General features: G+C 33.1%; 1 protein-coding gene across 1 annotated transcript; it reads right to left on the reverse strand.

The window, feature by feature from the left end:
* Nucleotides 1-19719: 19719 nt before the first annotated feature.
* On the reverse strand, nt 19720-24210 carry LOC110039366 (GDSL esterase/lipase At5g33370-like). Its single transcript, XM_020744398.1, has 5 exons — nt 23929-24210; nt 23726-23853; nt 22787-23029; nt 21250-21502; nt 19720-20128 (listed from the first exon to the last, which is right to left on the reverse strand). Exons 1-5 carry the CDS (start codon nt 24188-24190, stop codon nt 19896-19898), a joined length of 1119 nt encoding a protein of 372 aa, XP_020600057.1. The 5' UTR covers nt 24191-24210; the 3' UTR covers nt 19720-19895.
* Nucleotides 24211-24821: the final 611 nt, after the last annotated feature.

The following is a 24821-nucleotide window of genomic DNA, read 5'->3' on the forward strand; positions in this document are numbered from 1 at the left end:
ATATATATATATATATATATATATATATATATAAAGGAAATTTTTTAAAGTGCTGTATGTTATCAGAATTGTTGCAGTGGAGCTGTGTTAGTTTGTATTGACTGATGTAAAGGGAAGGAAATGAAGTGAAATGGATTAATATATCGTTTGACTATGAATACTAAAGTATTGACTTCAAAATTTTAACTCCCTTTTAATGCAGAATATTTGAATGCATTGGATAGTATTGTATTGTTTCATATTAAATGGGACAAAATATGGAAGGTACAAAAATACAAATTGATTGGTTCATGAACTTGAGCACTGTTCCCTTTTGTGATTTAGAAAATTCATAGCAATAGAGATATTTGAATGAAAATTTTAGTAGAGAAAAATTTGCATTTTATAATCTAGTTGGCATAATTTCAATAGTATTTGTTAAAAGTAAAAATTCATTTTTCATAACTAAATAAGACATTATTATAACATAATAGGAAAGAAGTACATGAATATGAAGCATGCTCAACTCTATTAGACTTAGAATTTTGCTTAAAAAGGGTAGCCAGCTAACCCATCCTAGACTTAAGATATCAGATCTAATCACATGTAATGTAAGATGGATAAGAATATTCATATGAAGAAGAACTTCATAAAACTTTTCTAGTAAATAAACTAATACTCTAATAAAAGTTTAGAAAATGTAGTCAAGTCTTCTTCCTTAAGTTGACTCAAGTGAAGCCAAATTTTAATTAGGCATCTCCTTAAGCTTCTCTTCACACCTCTTTTTATTTTTTCTATTAAAATATGATACAATATTTTCTATAAAGTGGCTCTCATCTTCATAGGTCGTCCAGGCCTTTCATATGTGTATATGAAGAGGAATAGAAGTAAATGAATGCTTATAGTAAGTTGCTCCATTGGCCTTTAAGTCATTATTAATTCTTATAATTTATTTGTAGCTTTGTTCAAGCAGAAAATAAAAATCATAGAAGCCTAGCACATGACACATCCAAGTTTTGCACAAGCAATACACAAAGCCCTAAAAAATTCGATTATGTCTAACACACTAATATGTGAGCATATTGAGGCAAGCCAACAAACATAGAAATTTGAAGAATAGTATAGTGTGATTGGGTATTATTAGACATTTTTGAAAATGAGTAAGAGAAAAGAAAAATAGTTGAGCTCTTCCCTTATATAGTTCATCCAATTCTATCATTATTTAGCCATATAGGTCTTTAAGTTCATATTTTAGGTCCTCGAGCATCACAAGGCCTCACAATGCATTATAGAATATTGCTCATCTTAAATCCCATAGATTTTTTGTCTAATTAATTAATTTTTAATAAAAAGTAAAGCTATTAAAAAAAATTATATTGAAATTTCTTCAAGATAAAAATTAACAATTTAATTTTATTTTATCATAGAACCACACATAGCACAACATGTATAAATGTTTGCTTGTCTATCTTATTGGTCATGCTTAGCACCTTAACAAATTTATACAAGGCACATGTGAGTAAACACTGTTAATTTAAACAGGTATAATAATATAATTTTTTCCCTTTTAAGAATAATCACTTCTAGAAAAATAAAGGTTAACTCTATCATTTGTGAACATTATATATTGCTATTAAAACAGCCACACACTCACAAAAATTAAAATAAGGAAAGCAAACAATTCCAACCATGATCAAGGTTGGTGGCTTAGCAAACAACTCTGTGGTGTGGATGTGGTAACTACTTAAAAGTTATTGTTCCAATTTTTAATTCAAATTGAGTTTAAGTTTTCCAAGGGTTGGCTTTAATTCAAATGATTGTTTTCCAAAAGACTCTTTTAGATTTTAATTTACTTTGAATGAGTTTTGTGAATAGATAAGGCTCACCATATAGTATGCCTTATTACACATAACAACTTCTACATCTATATATATATATATATATATATATAAGTGTCGTGTACTCAAATCAGTTGTTCGGGCATCTGCTTGTCAGTTGTAAGTCCCCTCTGGTCTGGGGTTTGATTCCCCCATTTTATTGAAATTTTTTATTTAATCATTTAGTATAATGAAATACAAAATATTATCAAAATAATTATGAAAAAATTATTTATGTAAGTTAAAGTTAACTAGAAAATAATCCGATAAAATATTTGGCCTACTTTAAATTATATTAATTTTAATATATCTTTCTTACTTTTTATTTTTACGTAAAAATGATTAAAATTTTATTACAATCAGAGAAGAGACTTGGAAGGTACCCAACATGTAATGTTCGGATATTTTTGTATAGTTCATTGAATAACATTTTAATTTTCTTTGATTTTTATAATGTTTTAAAACTTAAAAATTTTATTTTAAATGCATCTTAATTTCAAATTATATGGGAATAATAAAGAAATCTCACAATACTTTCCTAATGTTTCAATAAAAAAAAATAATATTTATTTGAATATTTTTAGCTTTCCATGATGATTTACTTGATTAATTTGCTATTAAAAAATAGAAAATTAATTTTATATTTAAATTTAGTTTATTTAAATTTTCTATGATTTAAAATATTTATAACATTTTTTGTAGAAATTTTTCATTTTTTTGTATGATTTTTAATTTAATTATTTTAGTTTTTTCTAACTCTAGATCAAATGGACAAAAAATTTTGCGTAGTTATTACTATATTCATTAATTTTATTTTAAAAGAATTCAAATTACTGTGAAAGTTAATGTGATAGCTTGAAATAGCTATATGGACGATCTAAAGAAGACTTCATTTTATCTAATCATACTTTAGGTATTGTAATAATCTATTCAAATCTTTAAATTGAAATATTTATTCAAATATTTGATGAGCTATTAAAGAATCTTAAATTTCCTTTAGAAAATATTCAACGGTTAATGTTAAATCGAGGAATATTTTCAAGAAATTTTATATATACCTAAAATCATTTTGTTATCCAATTAGAGAAGCTCTTTGGAGCATAGTGTTTTGAGTGATCAAGAAGAGAGAAGAGAGTGTGGGTGTGGGGCTCAGGCAAAAGAGGGAGGGTAAGGAAAATAAGATGTTCCATACTTAGAGTTCAATAGGCAGTGCAGGAAGTAAGAGAACAACATAATGCCTATGGAAATCATCCATGCAATAATTCTTTACAAACAACTCTACCTAGCTCACCTGAACTTAGAAATGTAAATTAAGTCCTTGTGTGGTTGGATATGAAGGGCTTGGATTGTTTTAAATTTCTCATTAGGGCTTAGATGGCTTGAGGTAGTACAAAGAATCTCGAAGTGGAGATGAGGACAACCTCAATTTTGGCAAGATTAGGAAAATTTCTCAATCATTTTATTTAGCTTGAACTTGATCTAGCTAAATTTGATGACCTGGGAAAGCTTTTTGGGGTAAATATCAAGAAAAAAAAAATTGATTGGCCTTGCTAAATGCAAATGGTATGCTCCATTTGACCATTTTGAGTTAACTAATTGGCTAAGTATACTTAAGTTGATTTTGAAAGAGCTTTGAAATACTAGCTAATTGAGCTAAAGTAGATTATGTGGTCTAAAAACCATGATTGAGTTAATCAAATTTGGCTAAACTAAGTTAAAGAAAATGTTCAACATAAGTTGACCATGGTCAAACTTATCCATCCAACATTCAAAGTTTTATGGATCATGCTTTAGATGGTAGAGGTTTCCATTTTATTTAGGACTGGGTTGAGTTAGCCATTTATTTTGAAATGATTTGAGTAATTTATGAAAATTTGACTTTTATGTCTGAGTGGGTCCCACCAAGTCATCATAAGTTTAGTAAGTGTAACAAAAAGCATTGAAAGATCTAGGGGTGATCCTAAGTTACTTGGATGCTAGTTTAAAGCTTAATTTTAGGTTTAGAATTCATTAGATCCTTAATCATTTTTGGTCATAGTGGTTTGATCAGGGCTCACATTTGGTCAAAGGCCTCCAAAATGATTTAGGTCATAAGTGCTTAAATGAAGAGTAATATAGATGGATAGTTTTAAGTTTTTTATAATTTTCAATTGAAAGATATTCTGAAAATTATTGGTGATTGACTGTTAAACAAGGTGGGCTACTCATTTTATGTCTATGGATAGGCCCAAAAGGAGACTAGGATCTCATAGGATGCTTTTGAAGACTTAAGAGATTCTAAGTCAAACCAAGGATACCTACGTAGGTTTGGATTTTAGTTTGAGTTTAACCTAGGCTAAATTTTAAATTTAAGAAGTTGATATTTGAATATAATTTTGGTTAACTTTTATTTGGAAAGTGGCTTTATTTTATTACTAAGATAAGCTAGACTATATAAAAGCATTTCTTGGGAAAATTTATAAGTCTTATGAGTGAAAGGGGTAACTAAGGTTCGTCAAGGCTAAGCACTCTGGATTCCCTTGATCATGCACTAAGTAAATCTTAATGTTGAACATTATGACCATCCTATAGTGATTTCATTCATTCTAAAAGTGAGGTCAGCATCTTCATTAGATATTGATCACATATATGCATTGGTAGGGTGGTGTTCGATGGAGAATGCTCAAAATCAAGCAACAATACTTGTTATATCTGATTAACTTATAAATAAATAGAAAAATTATGATATTTTAAGACATGCTTTTGCCATCAGTTATTGTCAAATGCATGACATTGGTTGTTGGTAGACATTACTATCGATCCATAAGGAATGTTGAGTGTTTGATGATTGTTTGCAGTTTACTTGGTTGAATTCATGATGAGAGGGGAGTTTGAGATAAGAAGATGAACATTGAATTTAAATGTTTTAAAAACATCCAACATTGGTTTTTGGAAGACAATAAAAGATAAATAAATGTCAACAATACAGTTAGAGAATAGTTATGATTGATTTATATATTCTCTCTATGAGAAAAAGGATCGAATAATCAAGAAGATAAGCATTAGATGTTGGTAGTTAGTGAATATTAGATGTTGGGCATTCCACTAATAGAAGAGAAATTGAGTGGAAAATTAAGAAAAAAATAGATTTTAGTGGTTGTTGGATGTTATATGTTAGTTATTAAAAAACACAAGAAAACATTATATATCAAAATTTAATAATAGCACTAATGGATGTTGGATGTTATTCATTAATTAATGGTGAATATTCATCATTGTTAAGCATCAAGTGATATTCAATAGATAATGCTAAAATTCATATGATGTTTAGTAGATATATTCATTGTTCAAAGGAGAGGAGAATGCAGATGACTTTCAAATGTCATTATTTGTCAGATCATGTACATTAGTGGTTCAAAGATGTTAGACAAAAGTCCATGTGGGTATCATAGTGGGATAAATATTGTGTTATAAGTCTTGTTGTTCTTCAAATATAAGGTGGATTAGAAATTTGAGAAATTTAGCATTATAAATTAAACATCGATCATTGACAAACAGTAAGTAACAACCACTAATAAAAAGTAGATGATAATCGACTGTGAATGTTAGAAGTTATGTGACAATGGGGAATTCACTTGGTCATTTTTTAATAGGAAATTAAATTATGTGATACAAAAGATTGACATTAAATTTTAGTAGTTGTTGAATGTAATGCTTATATTATTTTTTGGTCGCCAAATTGGGACCTATCCGAGAAATAGACACATTGTTTGATAATAGGGCTTGATTATATAAACTACTAAATTTATGACATCTGTTTTGATCTGTGAACCTTTATGTTGACCGACAAGTTCCCCTATCTAACATAAAAAATTAGAAAAGGTTTATATTTAGTTTGGTTCTAAAGTTTTATATAAGAGCAAGCCCTTATAGTTAATTATATCTTAAATGACCGAGGTCACATAAGAAGACTCTTAATCTAGATCAGAAAATATTGTCTTCAATAATTTCAAAGGGTAGGACTTTTCAATGTCGAACAAAGGAGTGTCAAATGGGCAAGGCTCAAATTTAAAACAATTATTATGGAATCCAATGAAATAAAAACTAGAGGATGTCACAGATCTTGAGGAGAACCTCGGTGACTTCCCAAGCTATCCTATGGTTAGGCTTCAATTTCAGAGAAAAATTATTAGATGTTTCATCCTGCTAGTTTTTATTAATTAGGGTTTACATTTGCATGAAACATACATACAAATAGCCTCAAAGATAGAATGATTTATGTCGTAACAAACGACAACCTTGGAGCCTAAGGTGATTTAGGGCTTAAATTGTATAACATGATTGTGCAAAGGCTTAAAGATAAGGTAAGGATTTATATTGCACTAGGCAAATAGCCTCAAAATTCTATGACTTGTTATTAAATTCTAAGGAAAGATTGTTGTTGTAGATCCGTTTGATGTTGTAGAATGCTGCTCTTTATCTGTTTCAACCTGCTCCGAGCTCCAAGCTAAAGTAGCAGTCCTAAGCTCTAAGGTTCAAAATGTTTTACCATATATGTTTCAGTGTTAAGTTTTGTTCAAGTATTATGAGGGGGTTAAAGTTGATTAAAGCGACAACGGTTAGGATCCCACGGTTTCCTCATTTCGGTATCACTATTTTCTCTTGAATTTTTCTTAATCTAAATTAGTTGTTAAGCTCATTTAAACTGGGGAGATCTCTTTAGCAACTGTGGGTTACCTCCTCTGAGGGACTCCCGTAAATTCAAAAAGATGTATTATTTAGTTGTTGTTTTGTTATTTTGAAAAATGGTTTTGTAATTTTCAGCTTTGGAAAAGGTTTTGCAAGTAAGGTAAACAAATACAGGTAAGAAAGTACTATAAAGTAAATAAATAAAATTGTAGTGCATAAAATATAAATGTGCACCTGGACTTCTGCTACCGCTACATGGTTAGCACCGTAAAACATACTGTATTTGCAGAAAATTTAAATAAATTGCAGAAAAGTAAGCAAGAATATCCGGTACGAGAAAAAGTCAGAAAAAAATGAGTCCTAGGAAAACACAAGTAAAAGAAAATTTGTAGTCACGTATAGAAGATCTAGACTAGGTGTAAGACATTGGTAAAGATGGTGGCTCAGAGCTGGGTTGTGTGCTTCCAGACCTTAAGTGAGAGCTACCATCCAGATCATCTACGGAGGGTAGTCCTAACCTCGATCTAAGTGATTAACTGTGGACCTTTATGAATTTTATTTTTTTAAAATTTAACTTTCATGCATATAAAATTTATTTTATCAAAAGAATTTTTTTTCTAAAATATTTTGTAGAGTAGTGCAGTCCGCAAGTTAATCAATCTAATCGAGCTAGAATTACAGGAAACACAAGAGTATCAAGGACAATCATTTTCTCAAGAGTCGTCGAATAGTATCATCGGTCATGATCCTTTCCTTTATTAAAGGTCCTCGAGGTAGGAGATACCACTCTAAATCCTACGTCGTATCCTCGCTTTAGCACACATTAGCATTACTGTCATTGCCCTAGACATTTAGAACTTAGACTTACACAAGCCCGATGATCCATATGTGCTAAAAAAAATATTCTTAGTTGCTCACAAGGATTTAAATACCTTAGAAAAGACTCAAATCATTGAGCATTGGGTTAATTAATGTAGGATAAGTAGTGTAGGGTATTTTTATTGATTTCGGTGAATTATCGGGTCCCGAAGCATAACTTGGTGGGTCCTTAAAAGTTTTAATGGATGACTTTTTTGAAAAAAGAATAATAAGTCCAATTTTCCTTCAAAATATCTAAAAAATCATAAAAGTGTTCAGGGCATAACCCTAAATAACTTTTAAAACCCTTTGAAACGTTTTGAGTTCATTTGAACTTATTACATTATTTAATTAATCATTCGATATTTAACTTATTTTCAATGGATTAATGCACCCTATGCTCAGTGAACCCTTAATATCTTAATTACCTTGAAATTGGGGTACTCAAACATTCACTCAATGTTTTATTTAAGAGTTATGTAGGTGGATGCCATTAGGACAAGCTCAAGTAATTAAGGATCTTATACCCACCATTAAAGTTGGGCTTGTAGTTTTTAAAGGTGTTTATTAATCAATCATGTTTCTCTTTTCTACACCTAATCAAATAAGTTTATGTATCAAGCCTAGCTCACGACTAAGCCCTTAAATCCATTCTTCTGGGTAGATTTATAATAATCAAAATGTTAAATGAAATGAAATTCAATTCTTATTGAAATCATGCTTATCATCTAATCACCAACTAGGGGCTTCAAATAAGTGGGTTATTATCTTCCTAACTTAAGCCCACTATTTTAGTTTCATCCAATTAAATTATTCTTCAGGTCACAATAATTTAGAAAATTATAATTTTACCCTTATCATAAAAATGTTGTGAGTGGGTTTCTACCTCTTAACCCATTATGTTTAAAACATCCAAAAGAGTTTGTTATGATCAAAATTACCCATTTACCTATTGACTAATCCTAGAATTTAATTAAGGCGTCAAAATCTCAAAATTATCATTTTGCCCCTTGGCTCTCCACTTCATAACCAATTAAATACAATCAAATGACTTTGAATTTCTTAAGATTCCCCACATGTGGGTCAATTAAAATATTAGAGGAGAAATTATGATTTTTCTAATTTTCATTTAATTTATATAATTATTTTAGCTCAAAAATAGGAATTTCAATATTAATTTATTTAATTGATCAAAGTAAAGTTCAACCAAAACCAAACTTCTATTTATGAAAAAATTATTGGAGGTTCACCTAAGTTAGAGAACCACTTTCCACTTCAACCAAATTTCATTATTTTTCAAATTTTATTTTAATTATTATAATTATTTATTGATTTTAGTAATTAATTAAATAGAAAATATAAATAAATTTCAAAAATCACTTTTTATATTTTTCATAATTCTCACTAATTCCAAATAAGTTATAGAAATAAACTTTCATTTTTGTGATTTTTATTTTATTTATTATAATTATTTTAATGGAAAATTAAGAAAAATGAATTTTTAGCATTTAAAAAATACATAACTAAATTATAAAAATTAGAAAAAAATCTTTTAAAGGGTCCCAAGTGATCAGGGAACAATTAGGAACATATTTGGGTATTTTTTTAATTTTTTCCAAATTTTAGTCATTTTTAATTTAAAAAGGTTGTACAAAAATTAACTATTTATTTTAAAATAAATTTTAGTTTTTCTAGGTGCCCCTAATCACAAAGAACTCAGAAACTCATTTTTCATAATTTTTGTAATTATATTTTATTTATTACAATTATTTTAATGCAAAAATCCCCATTTTACTTGAAAAATAGACTTTAGTGGTCAAATCAATTCAAATAGGTTTCAAATTTTTTTTAGGAGTTATAATGATCATTATTTACAGTGTGGAATCATTTTTTTTGTAAAGAATCATTCTTTTGTAAATTTTGAATTATATTATATTTATTTTAATTTTAATGATTACAAATGACTTACATAGCTATAGTAATGTACATAAATATTTATATTTTTTCTAGAGTCCCCTGACCACAGAAAACCTATCAAAGCAAGTCTTATATTTTTTTGTCTTGTATTTTAATTTATAAAATTATTTTAAGAAAAAATAGGCAACTAGGCTTGAAAAGTAGGGTTTCATGGCTAGAGATATTGAAAGTAGAGGTGGAGGTGTTTTACATATGTGTGGTTATGCATTGGTATTCGATATCATGTAAAATAATGAAGAAAGGGAATATAAGGTAAAGGACAGGGAAGCTAAATCTCATAATAATAATTTCCATTACTTAAGTTTTGGGTATAGGTTCTTGTTATGCAAAAATAATGCGAAAACATAAAAATTCATGCAACAACAATCGAACACAAAAGATTTATGTGATCTGGTATTAAATTGATTCGCTACATCCACAATGAGGGAGATTCCACTAGCACTTGATGAGGAGAAACAAAAATGACTTGGGTTTACAACTCAACACTTCTCCATACCATATATGTCTTAGTATCTCATATGTCTTACGTTACTTTTTATAAAGGAGAACTAGAAAATACAAATAAATAAACCAAACAGGAAACAAATCATTTAAAATAAGTCATTAAATAAAATAATCTCTACCTCATCTCTTACTTCCAAATAAGTAAGAAATGACCAATTGAGGTCCAACTCCAAATCAGCTGCACCAAGATGGTTGCTTATGTACCCTCATTGTTTGATCTTCTATATTATATATTTTTACTAGTCTGTGTCTAAATAAACTTCTTCAAGTTATGAAAATATCCAACATTTCGCTTTTTCGTTTTATGGTTTACACGCAAATCATCAATAAAAGAGACAAAATATCTTTTTCAGTTCAATGATGTTGTATTCATCGAGTCTCAAACATCTGTGTGAACATAATTTAAAATATATTTTATTTTGTGGATGACAGTTCCAAAAGATACATATGTCTTCTTGTCAAACACACAATACTCACAGAAATAAAATTGGCAAGTGCTCGCTCCTTTCATCAATCCTTTCTTTTCCAATGTCTAAAGAGAAGCCTCCCCAGCATGAGCTAACTGTATATGAAACAACATAGTGGCATCACAAGAATTATCAGAAACAGCGGCCATTCCGTTCATTATACTACCTTGAAGATAATAATGGTTGTGATGGTGAAACCCTTTCATAAAAACCATTTCTCCACGACATAACCTCATAACTCTTGCCTTAATAATTATCTTGTAGCCATTAGACTCTAAAACCCCAATTGACAACAAATTCTTTATGATATCTGAAATATGTTTGACATTAGTCAGCTCTCTAATTGTACAATCATGCATTCTGATAAAGATACTTCCTACACAAATAGTACGACAAGTTTGATCTTTGCCCATGGTCAATACATCGCTATCCAACACCTTGTACATACAGAACCACCTTTGATGGGGCCAAATGTGATATGTAACACTTGATTCCAGATCTAGCGTGAATCATTTATAAAAAAATATGAGAAACTATAGAAAATGATACATTTGAATCTGTCTTTAACAACTTTCTACAATGACATTGGCTTTCACTCAAATGCAACATCCTTTCTCTGCTATTTCAGCTTCAGACAATATTTCTTCTAATGTCTAATCTCTAAACATAATGCACACTAATTTTTTCCAAGATTGCGGCCATGAGTCTTGCCTCACCTTTGAGAAGTGTCACTGATGGTACCTTTCTTTGACTAATTCTTCTTCTTCTTCTCAGATCTGTCACCTTGGAGTGTAAGTGCTCAGCTGATTCCATCTTTACAAACACTATGATCCTTTGATGGAACTCATGATTCAATATTGTCGCAGTTACTCTGACATGATGCAAGACCTCCTTCCCATGAATGAGTGTCATAGTGAAGGTTTCATACTCATACAGGAGCGAATTCAATAGAAGAAATGTCTTGTCTTCATTTCTAACCCCCACATCCAAATTTAACAAATCTGCCAACAATTTTGTGAAGTCATTGAGTGTTCATCAATTGTAGCCCCTTATCTCATATAAAATTTGTAGAGTCGACGCTTCAAATGAAGATGATTCTCCAAGCTCTTTGTGAGATATTTGTTCTCCAACATACTCCACATTTTTCTTGCATAAGTCTTCATCATCACCCCATATATATTTGTTTTTCTAGGTTAAGCAATTTCTGATCAAGCCATAAACACTCATGTTTATCTTCAACCAATCTTTCTGACATCTCTTTAGGGCATTTTTCGCTATCAAGAACTTTCTCCAGATTCAGAGAGCACAACACATCTTCTATCTCGCATCAACAAATGTTAAAGTTCTCTTTGCCATCAAATTTTGTCACATCAATTTTGACGAGATACGTAACAAGCTAATGAATCGATTTTTCCACCGCTATAGTGGATGTTGAAGAATTTGACATCGTGCTATTACTCTTTGTATTAGATTTTCTTTTCTCAATAATAATTAGATTAGCAGATTATCCGAGGGAAAAAAAAACAACAAAAACGGTTATCCAAAAAAAATTTCTTTTCCTTCTTTTTCTCTAAAATTTCTTTTATTTTATTTCACTGAAAATCTCCCAATTTTCTTACCGAAATTACTTTGCCTAAACAAGCAACTTCCTAGCTTTCCCATAATTTTGATTTAGGGTCCGTTTGGGGCAATGATGCGGCACCCGCACCTTAGTTTGTTTATTTAGATAAATTGTGTTTTGCCAGCTTTTTCAAAAAGGTACCGCTAAAACCTACTTTTTTTCAACACTCCTGGCTATGCATAGTGGCAGCTTTCTAGCTGCAGTTTGACTTTAAAAATAAAACATTTGTAACAAATATTGGAACTTTTTTAGCATCAGATTATTATTCAATAGCTTCACAGCTTCTATTTAATAAGCTACAGTTGCCCCAAACAGATTGTTAATTGTCAGCTTTCCCCTTCTCTGTTTGGCAAGAGGCTCGAATGGAATATAGAATATTCCCTTTAGTGTACCCTAATTTTGAAAATTTTTGTTTTCCAACTTTACCATTTTAGAAGACTGGAATTTAAACAGGAGCTAGAAAGGAAAGTTTCCTTTTCTTTCTTGTTATCGATGCGCCTTCACCGAACTAAGCAAAACTTCATTGCCTTCCACATGTTGGACCAACCGGATCTTGCCAAATCTCGCCTAAACTGCTTCCAACCGACAAAACCACTTGAACCACTGTCGGAACCCTGCGCTACAAGCTATTCTCGAGTTGTGCACCGAATCTTCGCTCTGATCACGAACCCAAAGCTCTGATACCAATTTTTATTTGAAAATAATACAGAACTGCAAAAATTCACACAACAACAATCAAACGTAAAACATTTATGTGGTTTGGCTTTGAATCTATTAGCCCACGTCCTTAGGGTGGGAGATTCCACTAGTGTCGCATAGGGAGAAAAAAAAAACAAATTGGTATTAGAACTCCGCACTTCTCAATACCATCCTCCTCTTAGTCTCTCATAAGTTTTAAGTCCCGCTTTGAATCTATTAGCCCACGTCCTTAGGGTGGGATATTCCACTAGTGTCGCCTAGGGAGAAAAAAAAATGAATTGGTATTAGAACTCCACACTTCTCAATACCATCCTCCTCTTAGCTCTCATAAGTTTTAAGTCCCTTTTTATAGAGGAGAACTAGAGCATATAAAAAAATAAACCAAAAAGAAAATAAATCAATTAAACTAAAAATCATTAAATACAACAATCCTTTTACAAACTAGAAGGACACATCTAAAGAAAAAGCATATGGTAAAGTAATGAGTGATAATGACAAAAAGCCATTAAATACAACAATCCTTTTATAAACTAGAAGGACACATCTAAAGAAAAAGCATAAGGTAAAGTAATGAGTGATAATGACAAAAAGTATAATATTTGGTATCCTCTTTTTTGAGATTGTGCAGAGCATTCCTCTATTAAAAGTCACCAGCTTTTAAATCTTATGGCATGGAATAAATACTTTATTGCTTGTAGGATCAAGACACTTGTAGCCTTTAATGTTGTTGGGGTAGCCAAGGGATACATATTAGGTAGAGCTTTGAGCGAGTTTCTGATAGTAAAATAGAGGGAACCATAGTAAACAAGCTCATCCAAATTCTCAAAGATGTTTATAGTCGGGTGGTTTGTTGTAGAGTAGTTTATATGGGAATTGATGGAGGGTGTTGGGTGATGGTAAGCAGTTAATTTGAGTGGTAGGTTGGATGCGGCTATGAGTGCTTTGGCGGATTCTAGGATGTGGTGATGTTTCCTTTCAACTAAAAAATTTTGTTCTGGGGAATAGGGTGATAATGTGGCGATGTGGCGGTTAATTAGGTACACTGCCATGAGGATTGTATCAGGATAAAATTTGAGTGGTACGTTGGATGTGGCTATGAGTGCTTTGGCTGATTTTAGGATGTGGCGATGCTTCCTTTCAACTGAAATTTTTTTTTATGAGGAATAGGGTGATAAAAATTGGTGAATGATGTCATGAGTGACTAAGAAAGTGTTGAATTGGTTGTTCGATACTCATTGCCTCCATCAGACCTTATGGATTTTATAGATGTGTTAAATTGTTTCTCTACTTGTTGTTTAAATTTTATAAAATGAGTTAGAACTTTTGATTTTTGAATCATAGGAGTTACACAAGTATATATTGTTGCATCATCAACATATAAAATAAACAAAAGAAACCTTTATTGCAAACATGTGGTGAAGGTCCCCATACATCTAAATGGATAAGCTCTAAAAGCTTATAAGTATGATTATTGGAGGGGGAGAAGGGTTTTTTATGTTGATTAACTGTAGTATATGAAGTGCAAAATGAAGTAAGTTTTGAACTAGATATGTAGGGGTGTTGTTTAGAAAGAGAAACAAGGACTTCTTTATGTGGATGACCAAGCCAGTGAAGCCAAAGATCAACGGAGTAGATCAGGAGAGCATGGCTTGCTTGACTATGGGTATTTGGTACAGTCCTTCATGACGCAAACCTTGAAGGTACTTCGTTGAAAGTAGATACAAAAAACTTGAGGGAGGGATGAATCGATTGTTCTTCAATGCTGAGAGAGGCTAGACCTCTGTTGAAAGTTGAGGTAGAGGTGTCTTCCATAAGTGTGGTTATGCATTGGTATTTGATATCATGTAAAATAGTCAAGAAAGGGAATATAAAATGAATTTTGGAGGAAGCTACTTCTCGATACAAGAGCAACAGCGAAAAAGAAGGTAAAGGACAGGGAAGCTAAATCTCATAATATTACTTTCCATTACTTAAGTTTTGGGTATAGGTTCTTGTTATGCAAAAATAATGTGAAAGCATAGAAATTAACACAATAACAATCAAACACAAAAGATTTACGTGATTTGGTATTAAATTGATTGGCTACATCCACAGTGAGGGAGATTCCACTAGCACTTGATTAGGAGAAACAAAAATGACTTGGGTTTACAACTCAACACTTCTCCATACCATATACCCCTTAGTTTCTCATATGCCTTGCGTCCCTTTTTAAAAGGAGAACTAGAAAATACAAATAAATAAACCAAACAGAAAACAAATCATTTAAAATAAATGACAATAAATAAAATAATCTCTACCTCATCTTTTACTTCTAGATAAGTAAGAGATGACCAACTGAGCTCCAACTCCAAATCAGCTGCACCAAGATGGTTGCATATGCACCTTAATTGTCTGATCTTATATATTATATCTTTTCACTAGTTTGTGTCTAAATAAACTTCTTCCAAGTTAAGAAAATATCCAACACTTCGCTTTTGCGCTTCATGGTTTACACACAAATCATCAATAAAAGAGACACAATATCTTTTTGGTTGAATGATATTGTATTCATCAAACCTCAAACATCTGTGTCAACATAGTCTAAAGTACATTTTATACTGTGGATGACAGTTTTAAAAGATACATGTGTCTTCTTGCCAAACACACAATACTCACAGATATAAAATCGGCAGGTGCTTACTCCTTTCATCAATCTTTTCTTTTCCAAAGTCTGAAGAGAAGCCTCCCCAGCTTGAGCTAACTGCTTATGCATCAACATAGTGGTGTCACAAGAGCTATTAGCAGCAGCGGCCTTCCATTCATTATACTACTCTGAAGATAATAAAGGTTCTAATGGTGAACTCCCTTCATAAAAACCATTTCTCCACGACGTATCCTTATAACTCTTGCCTTAATAATTATCTTGTAGCCATTAGACTCTAAAACCCCAATTGACAGCAATTCTTTCTGATATCTGAAACATGTTTAATATTAGTCAGCTCTTCCACCGTACCATCATGCATCCTGATAAAGATACTTCCTACACCAATACCACGACAAGGTTGATCGTTGCCCATGGTCAATGCATCGCCATCCAGCTCTTTGTACATACAGAACCACCTTTGATGTGGTCAAATGTGATATGTAACACCTGATTCTAGAATCTAGCATGAATCATATATAAAAAAAATATTAGAAACTTTAGAAAATGATACATCTGAATCTGTCTTTAACAAATTTCCATATATGTAACACCTGATTCTAGAATCTAGCATGAATCGTATATAAAAAAAATATTAGAAACTTTAAAAAATGATACATCTGAATCTGTCTTTAACAACTTTCCAGAATGACATTGGCTTTCACTCAGATGCAACTTCATTTTTCTGCTCTTTCAGCTTCAGACAATATTTCTTCCAAAGTCTAATCTCTAAAAATAATGCACGCTAATTTTTTCCAAGTCTAGGACAACAATTTTTGCCTCGCTTTTGAGAAGTGTCACTGATGGTACCTTTTTTTGACCAGTTCTTCTACTTCTTCTCAGATCTGTCACCTTGGGGTGTAAGTGTCTCAGCTGATTTCATCTTTACAAACTCTTTATTACTTCGCTGGAACTCATGATTCAATTGTGTCGTAGTTACTTTGACATAATGCAAGACCTCCTTCTCATGAATGAGTGTCATAGTGATGCAAGACCTCCTTCCCATGAATGAGTGTCATAGTAAAGGTTTCATACTCATCCGAGAGCGAATTCAACAGAAGAAATGTCTCGTCTTCATTTCTAACCCCCTCATCCAAATTTAACAAATCTGTCAACAGTTTTATGAAGTCATTGAGTGTTCATCAATTGTAACCCCCTATCTCATATAAAATTGTAGAGTCAACTCTTCATATGAAGATGATTTTTCATGCTCTTTGTGAGATATTTTTTCTCCAACATACTCCACATTTTTCTGCAGAAGTCTCCATCATCACCCTATATATATTTGATTTTCTAGGTCAAGCAATTTTTCGATCAAGCCATAAACATTCATGTTTATCTTCAACCAATCTTTCTCTGACATCTCTTTAGGACATTCTTCGCTATCCAGAGCTTCCTCCAGATTCAGAGAGCACAATATATCTTTTATCTCACATTGACACTTGTTAAAGTTCTCTTTGCCATCAAATTTCATCACATCAATTTTGACGGGATACGTAACAAGCTGATGAATCAATTTTTCCACCGCCAAAGTAAATGTTGAAGAATCTGACATCGTGTTATTACTCTTTGTATTAGAATTTCTTTTCTCAAAAATAATTTTTTTAGCAGAATATCCGAGGATAAAAAAAACTACAAAAAAGGTTATATGAAAAAAAATTTCTTTTCCTTTTTTTCTCTAAAAGTTTTTTTATTTTCTCTCTCTGAAAAATCTCATTTTCCCAATTCTTTTACCGAAATTACTTAGCCTAAACAAGCAACTTCCTAGCTTTCCCAAAATTCTGATTTAGGGTCCGTTTGGGGCGGCAATGTAGCACCTATGCCGCAGTTTTGTCTATTTAGGTAAACTGCATTTTGCCAGCTTTTTCAAAAAGCTACCGCTGAAACCTACTTTTTCCCAACACTCCTGGCTAGGTGTAATGGCAGTTTTCTAGCTGCAGCCTGACTTTTAAAAAAAGAATTTGTAATAGGCACTGCAACTTTTTTAGCATCAGATTAGTATTTAGTAGCTTCACAACTACTTTTTAATATGATGCAGCTGCCCCAAACAGATCGTTAATTGTCAGCTTTCCTCTTCTCTATTTGGCAAGAGGCTTGAATGGAATATAGAATATTCCCTTAAGTGTAACTTGCTTTTGAAAATGTTTGTTTACCACAAACTTTACTGTTTAGAAGGTTGGAATTTAAACAGGAGCTAGAAAGGAAAGTGTCCTTTTCTTTCTTGTTATCCACGCGACGTCACCAAACTAAGCGAAACTTCATTGCCTTCCACATGCTGGACCCATCGGATCTCGCCAGACATCGCCTAAACTGCTGTCAACTGTCGAAACCATCTGAACCAATGTCGGAACCCTGCGCTACAAGCTATCCTCGAGTTGTGCACCAAATCTTCGCTTTGATCGCTAACCCGAAGCTCTGATACCAATTTTTATGTGAAAACAATACGGAAGTGCAGAAATTCATACAACAACAATCAAACGCAAAACATTTACGTAGTTTGGCGTTGCATCTATTAGCCCACGTCCACAAGGTGGGAGATTCCACTAGTGTCGGATAGTGAGAAACAAAAACGGATTGCTATTAGAACTCCACACTTCTCAATACAATCCACCTCTTAGGGTCCGTTTGGGGCAGCTTATAAGTGCGGGCGGCATTTTCAAAACGCAGCCGTATTAATTGGTTCGTGCGTTTTATCAGTTTATTCGAAATTGCGTTTGAGTTTTTACACTAAACGCAGGTCGCGGGTCAACCCCTGTGGCCGGCCCCGCGGGCTGCGTTTCAGGATAAGCAGCTTATCCTGAAACACACAAGCTGTCTCAAATGGACCATTAATCTCTCATAAATCTTAAGACCTCTTTTATAGAGGAGGATTAGAGCATATAAGAAAATAAAGTAAGAAAATAAAACCCATTAAATACAACAGTCCTTTTTGAAACTAGAAGGAAACATCTAGAGGCAAAGCATAAAGTAATGTAATGAGTAGTAATAATGTAAAGGATATTATTTGGTATCCTTTTTTTTAGATAATGGAGAGCATTCCTCTTTTAAAAATCCCCCGCTTGTAAATCTTACTCAATTATGAAAGAAGGCGTTAGAATTTAACAGGAACTCAAAATTGATAAAAATACTTCAATTAATTCTAAAATGAATGCATTTAATAAAGGAGTATTTAATCAAGCTGTTAACGATATTCTTAACAGCATTAAAACATATGCATGTCCCCACGTTAAAATTTACAGCATTATTTAGCTTGACAATTAAAGAGCTTGTACTTCAAAATTTTATTTACTAAGCTAGCTTCTATGTACGACTTTCCCAAAACAATAAAACATCAATAACTGCTGTCAACTGAGGCAGATCAGTGGCAACTAAAAGAATGTATTGAATTCGTTCTAACAAACCTACCAACCTAAAATTAATATCATGATGTTAAAGTTCACCAATTTCCATTCAAAAGAGGAAATTTTATTAAAATTATAAAATCGTAATATATTGTTGTGATATATATGAAATTTAAAATAGGAGAACGCTCTTTGATGAAGCGAAAAATAAAACGAGAAAATTCACACCAGAAACCAGTAATACAACGGAACACACAGATTTGTGTGGTTCGGCAAATTCCCTACGTCCACGGAGTTGCAGATGATTTTGCTACTTGAGGAATTTACACCAATCAATCGTCTCGACTTACAAGAGCGAACTCTTTCTCTCACTTCTCTACTCTTCTCTCTTTACACCGAGATACACCGAAGAGGTAAACGTACAAGAAAATCAAACACAATTTCTCTTATGTCACAAGCCACCAAGAAGAAGCCAATGGAGACAATTTTCTTTATCTTCTTTATTACTTCTACTGCAAGGAACTACTACTTGCACTTCTCTTCCTTTATCCCGAGGAAGCCCGAAGAAGAACACAGAAGAGGCCATGCTAAATCTGAAGGAGAGATGCTAATTTCTTCTTCTTCCTCTTTAATTCTGCTGCTCAAGCAGAAGAAAGAAAAATGTCGAAGACCCAATGAGACCTCTCGGTTTCGCGATAAGAAGCAGACGGGGGGTGCGACTCTTTGCGAAATAACAGAACTGTTTGTGGGAATAGTTCGGCAGGAACAATTCGCAGGAGTTGGGACACGACCTCTCGCGATCGAAAGCGGTAGTCGGGGAAAGCGGGAGCGGGCGTCTTCGCGGGAACGGTAAAAAGATCGTGCTCCAATTAACAATATATTTTAACGGTAATGATTTGTATGTTTTATGATAATGCTCCAAGTTTTGATTAAAAACTCTCCTTTTGTATAATATATCTTATATCCTGATATCTCTGTTCAAAATTTCTCAGAAAAAAAATAAGAAATCCTAAGTGATACATGGGATAGAAAATTTTCAAAAAAGTCATTAAAAATTCAATGCAAGTTTTTGCTATATTATAGAAATAACAAACACCATAAACTAATTAAAACTTGGACAAAAACACACGGATTATTTTCAAATATAACACCGTTAATGATCACTTCACACCAAACCCTGACAAATTTATTCAAAGCTTCATCCAAAGCTCACATTTAGTCCAATCAAGCCTTCTCATCCATGGCTAAAATGGTGCTCAAATTCATTGGATTCATAAACTCAGCTGAACCAATCATCATATGGCTGACAATAATGCGACTTGCTCTCTCTGATGGGTGGAAGGCATCCCAGAAGGCATAAATATCTCTATTAGGGCACAGATTTGAGGCCACAGTACAAAGGCCAATCCCATTGTATGGTCCTTGCCCACAACATGCAACTTTTGAGGTTACAAAACCTGCAAAATTAGCTCCATATTTAATATTTATGCAGAACCATGGCAACTTATATGTAAATAGATATAAATTTATTTTCATCTCACTTAATAATTATGTTTTACCAAGTAATGCTTTAATAGAGAGGTAAAGCACACGTAACTCTATATATTTAGAAAGAAAAATTGATTCACGAGTCCAGACGCTGCTCTGTGTCTGAGAGTCCAGACGCTGCTCTGTGTCCGAACAACGGACGTGATACAGCGGGGCATAGCAGGAGCTCGGACCTCCATTATATCACGTTCGTTGTCCAGACACAGCACGCATTCGGACTCCGAACACAATATTTTCTCATATATTTAAGCAAATTATAATTTCTCAAGTGTAATGGTGAAAATAGTTGATCTCAAACTAATTTGGGGTCTGTTTCGGGCTGCTTAATTGGCGCGGTGGTGCTTTGAAAATGCACCAGGTGTATATTTAAGCAAATTATAATTTCTCAAGTGTAATGATGAAAATAGTTGATCTCAAACTAATTTGAGGTCTGTTTGGGGCTGCTTATTTGGAGCGGTGACGTTTTGAAAACGCACTAGGTGTGTTTAGGTAAAATGTGTTTTGACAGCTTATACATTTTCAAAACGCTGAAAATAATTTTTTCACGCCGCGCCTGTCTAGGTGCGGTGACAACTTTCTGACTGAGATTTGGCTTTTCAAAATAAATAAAAATTTGTAATAGTCACCGCACCTAGCTTATCAACAGATTATTCAATAAGCTACAATTGCCCCAAACAGACCCCTAGCCTCAGCTCAAACATGGCTCACAACTTAACTAATTCGATTTTTGTTTTTTTACAAACTAGATGAAAATATTAAATATTTATGTTTAATTTTTAATTTGTATTTCATTTACTTTAAATTAAATAACAAAAATATAAAATATATGAAATTGGAATACATTAATAGTTCCCCCTTTTACTTGCAACCAAGCATCACCTATAAGTGAGTATCACGTGATCTCACATTATGAATATGCGCCACGTACATTTCAATATACTAATAAAAATATTTTTCTATATTGAATATTTCCAGTAGATTATTAGACCGGGTTCGGAAAACATAACAAAACCGAGCCGGGCTTTTTTACCGTAGGCTTGTGGGTTGGTGATGAAGCCCATGTGTATTTGGAAAGCATTCGCTGCGATGAAAACGTCAGTGCCGATCAGACCGTTGAGATCCTTCAAAAGTTGTGCGAGCTGAGGATTGTAGAGAGCAGCGGCCCGTTGGAGCTCCGGGTCACAGTCGCCGGTCCGGCTTCTTTGTGCAAGCTCGGCCGGCACACAGCCGAGTGGACCGGATCCGGTGACCAGAACACGCCTGGCTCCCAACTCGTGGAGTCTCTGCAGAATCAGATCAGAAAAGTCAGAAATTAAGAAACGAAACTCTTTAATTCCTTGTTTCTGCTTTTGCTGTACGTTATATCCGCTTTTATTGTTAAAGTCTCGGATCTTGCTCTAAATTTCCTAAAATAGAAAAAAAGTATTTACAAGAACTAGGTTGTCAAAATGGATCCCTCTTTGCCAACTGTCCGTAAATAGTAGCTCTTATTTCATTCGTAGACTAGATAAATAAATTGAACATGAATCATTTTTCTGCACTCTACGGATAAATGAGCCCAATAAATTTTTTTTGTTATAGTTTGGCTTATTTTGACTTTGAAGATATATAGGCAAATTGGAAGGCGGCCTAGGCGTATGTCGCCTCTGTCACGGGTTCGAATCCCCTCGGGTCGAATTAGCACATATGAGAAACCGATATTTACAGGACGATTTATCCCGTCCTAAATGTCAATTCCTTATTAAAAAAAATAGTGTAAGAATTGACCCGAAACATTAACATGACTCGAACTCGAATCGAAAATTTCGAGTTAGAGTTGACTCGAATATTTTTTTAGTCTGGTTTAGGTCTGAGAATTCAACTCGTTTATTATTCGGTTGGATTCAGGTTGAACCCGAAAATCCAAACATGACCCGAATAAGCACGACATTTCGGGTCAAGTTCGTGTTAGTTGGTCAAGCTCGGGTTCGGGTTTTAGTTTTTGACTGGTTTATTATTCGGGTCGGGTTCAGATTAACTCTATTCAGGTCGATCCCGAACATGACCCACTGACCTGAATTGATAAGTATTACTTATAAATAATTTAATTGACTAGAAGACTTTTAATTAATAAATTTAATAAAATTAAATTAAATTATATTTAACTGAATATTTTAATATGAATAATAATATTTAAATCTCTCTCCCTCCCTTAACATCCTATGATTGCGAGACTATGGCTATCAAAACGGTTCATTATTCACGAATAGCTCGTGTTCGGCTCACTAAGTAAACAAGCCGAACACAAATAAATTTTTTTGTCTCTGGTATAAAAACGAGTCGAACATGAACAGTGATATTTTTTAACTAGCCAAACACGAGCCGAGTCAAGCCAAGCTAACCCTGGCCTCGCACAAGCTCCACTCTTTTACACCCCTATTAGCAAGGAATTTACCATATGAGCTCTTTTTTCTTGAATATAGAGCTGATATGAACTATTGAGTCTATTTAAAAATAAAAATAGTTTTGAATCATGGAATTTATTCTAAACTTATTTTAACTCAAAATAGTGTTTTAGATGTACATGCCTGAAGGATCTTCTTATATTCAGAAATGAGGTAATGAACATAATCAGGCAAAGAGAACTCTCGAGATCTGGCGGAGTAAGGCACCAAATAATAGTTGTTGACGAAGTCATTCCCCCCCAGAGTTATCAGAACAAGTGCGTTGTTGAGTAGCCGTTGAGTCTGCTTTGGACCAATCAGAGATCTCAACCTCTGCTGGTACTGCTCGAAGTACTCCAGCTGCTTCGTGATTCTTATGATATTAAACTACAATAAAAAAAACTCTTATGTAAGTAAGTTGCAAGTATTAAATATGTATGTAATTTATATTCTTAAGATGTTGAAAGAGGAATATAATCATTGATTGATCCTTCGGAGTAACTTATTCATCAACATAGGCTGAAAAGCTCTAATGATTTTGTTTATATTTATTACAAGTGTAAAAATTAAAGTATTTCATCCGGGCAGACTTCAAGCAATTCTCCAGCAATACAGTCAAGAAGAAAAAAATCTACAAATGAAATTTCATCATTTCTAACTGTTTGGGGCAGCTTATTTGGTCCGGTGACGTTTCGAAAACCCATCTGACCTGTTTGGGTAAACAGCGTTTTTGTAGCTAATGCGCTTTGAAAACGCTGAAAACAGCGTTTTCACACCGCACTTGTCAGCTTTCTAGCAACGGTTTGACTTTTCAAAGTTTTCACACCGCACTTGTCAGCTTTCTAGCAACGGTCTGACTTTTTCACAGAAATAAAAATTTGTAATAGCCACCGCACCTAACTTATCAGCTGATTATCCAATAAGTTGCAGCTGCCCAAAGAGAACAGTACTCCTCATTTACAAGCAATTGAATATCTTAACCAAACATTTTGGATAAATTTAAGTTGAAGCCAGCTCATCAATTGCAAGACTATTTCAACTCAAAATTAGCATTATTCTAAAAAATAAAAATAAAAAACTTACAAATTGAATGCCTGTATCATTCAAAATTCCAATGCCAGCTGAAGCAAAATTAGCACCCACAAGTAATCTCTCCCCACGCAGCTCTGGACTCAAATAAGGCAATGTAGGCTCTGCACCAATTTGTTCACCTGAAACTCACCTCACCAAGCTCAGAAACAGAACCAATTCAGCAAATAACGAATATAAAATACAAATATCATTACTGATAATATCTGGAATATTTAAGCCATTTGAGAAACGCCCTGTTGGCCTATGCGTCGGATAATCAACTCCATAGGGTGGTGCATCAGCCCGAGCAGTGGTTGCCAGATAGTTATTGTTGCCATTATCAACAAGAGAATCACCAAAAACAAAGAAGGCTCTAGCCTCAGAAGCCGGAATCCAGCTCCCAAGAGCTAGTAATGTGAAGAGAAAAATGAAGGATTCCATGGCTGAAGATGCTGCAGAAGAAGCAGGGCTAGACATGGAGATGAGGGGGGAAGAGGCTTTATATACACTTTCAGAGATTAGTGAAGTCTTACTGAATTGTGATTTGGAGGTTATTTGACAAATCAAAATTTAATTTTTTTATATTGGTGTAAAAGTATATCACTACTGATTCACATCTTATGTTTACAGTTTCATGAACCTTATAGTATGACATTAAATAAGCTAGGATTTGTCTTTCAATGCTATTGCTAAATTTGTGAAAGTTGCTGTGGATCAATATTGCTAAATTGATGGAGAATGGTGAATTAAGAGCTGAAAGGATTTAGCTGTTTATTTGCTTCTAGGCATTTAAGGGCCGCAGAAGTGGTATGGTATTGAATCTCTGGTTAAATTGTTCTAACAGAGTAATATTTATTATTTTTCCTTAATCATTAACTTTAGATTTACTATAAGAGTGTGTTATGGAAAATCACATTTGAGCTAGAATGAGCTAGCTTATTTTGAGTGTATATGAAGAATTCGATTTGGAGTAAATAAACTCATTCTTATCATATGTTAGATCGATGCAATAGGCTGAGTAATGTTTTTCTATCTGCAATTAGCTGAAGGAAAAATGCTATAATGACATGCGAGAACAAAGAGATGCAAAAATATTACTACATATATT

The sequence above is a fragment of the Phalaenopsis equestris genome, unplaced genomic scaffold, assembly GCF_001263595.1.
Source record: "Phalaenopsis equestris unplaced genomic scaffold, ASM126359v1 Scaffold000002, whole genome shotgun sequence".
Classification (NCBI taxonomy): domain Eukaryota; kingdom Viridiplantae; phylum Streptophyta; class Magnoliopsida; order Asparagales; family Orchidaceae; genus Phalaenopsis; species Phalaenopsis equestris.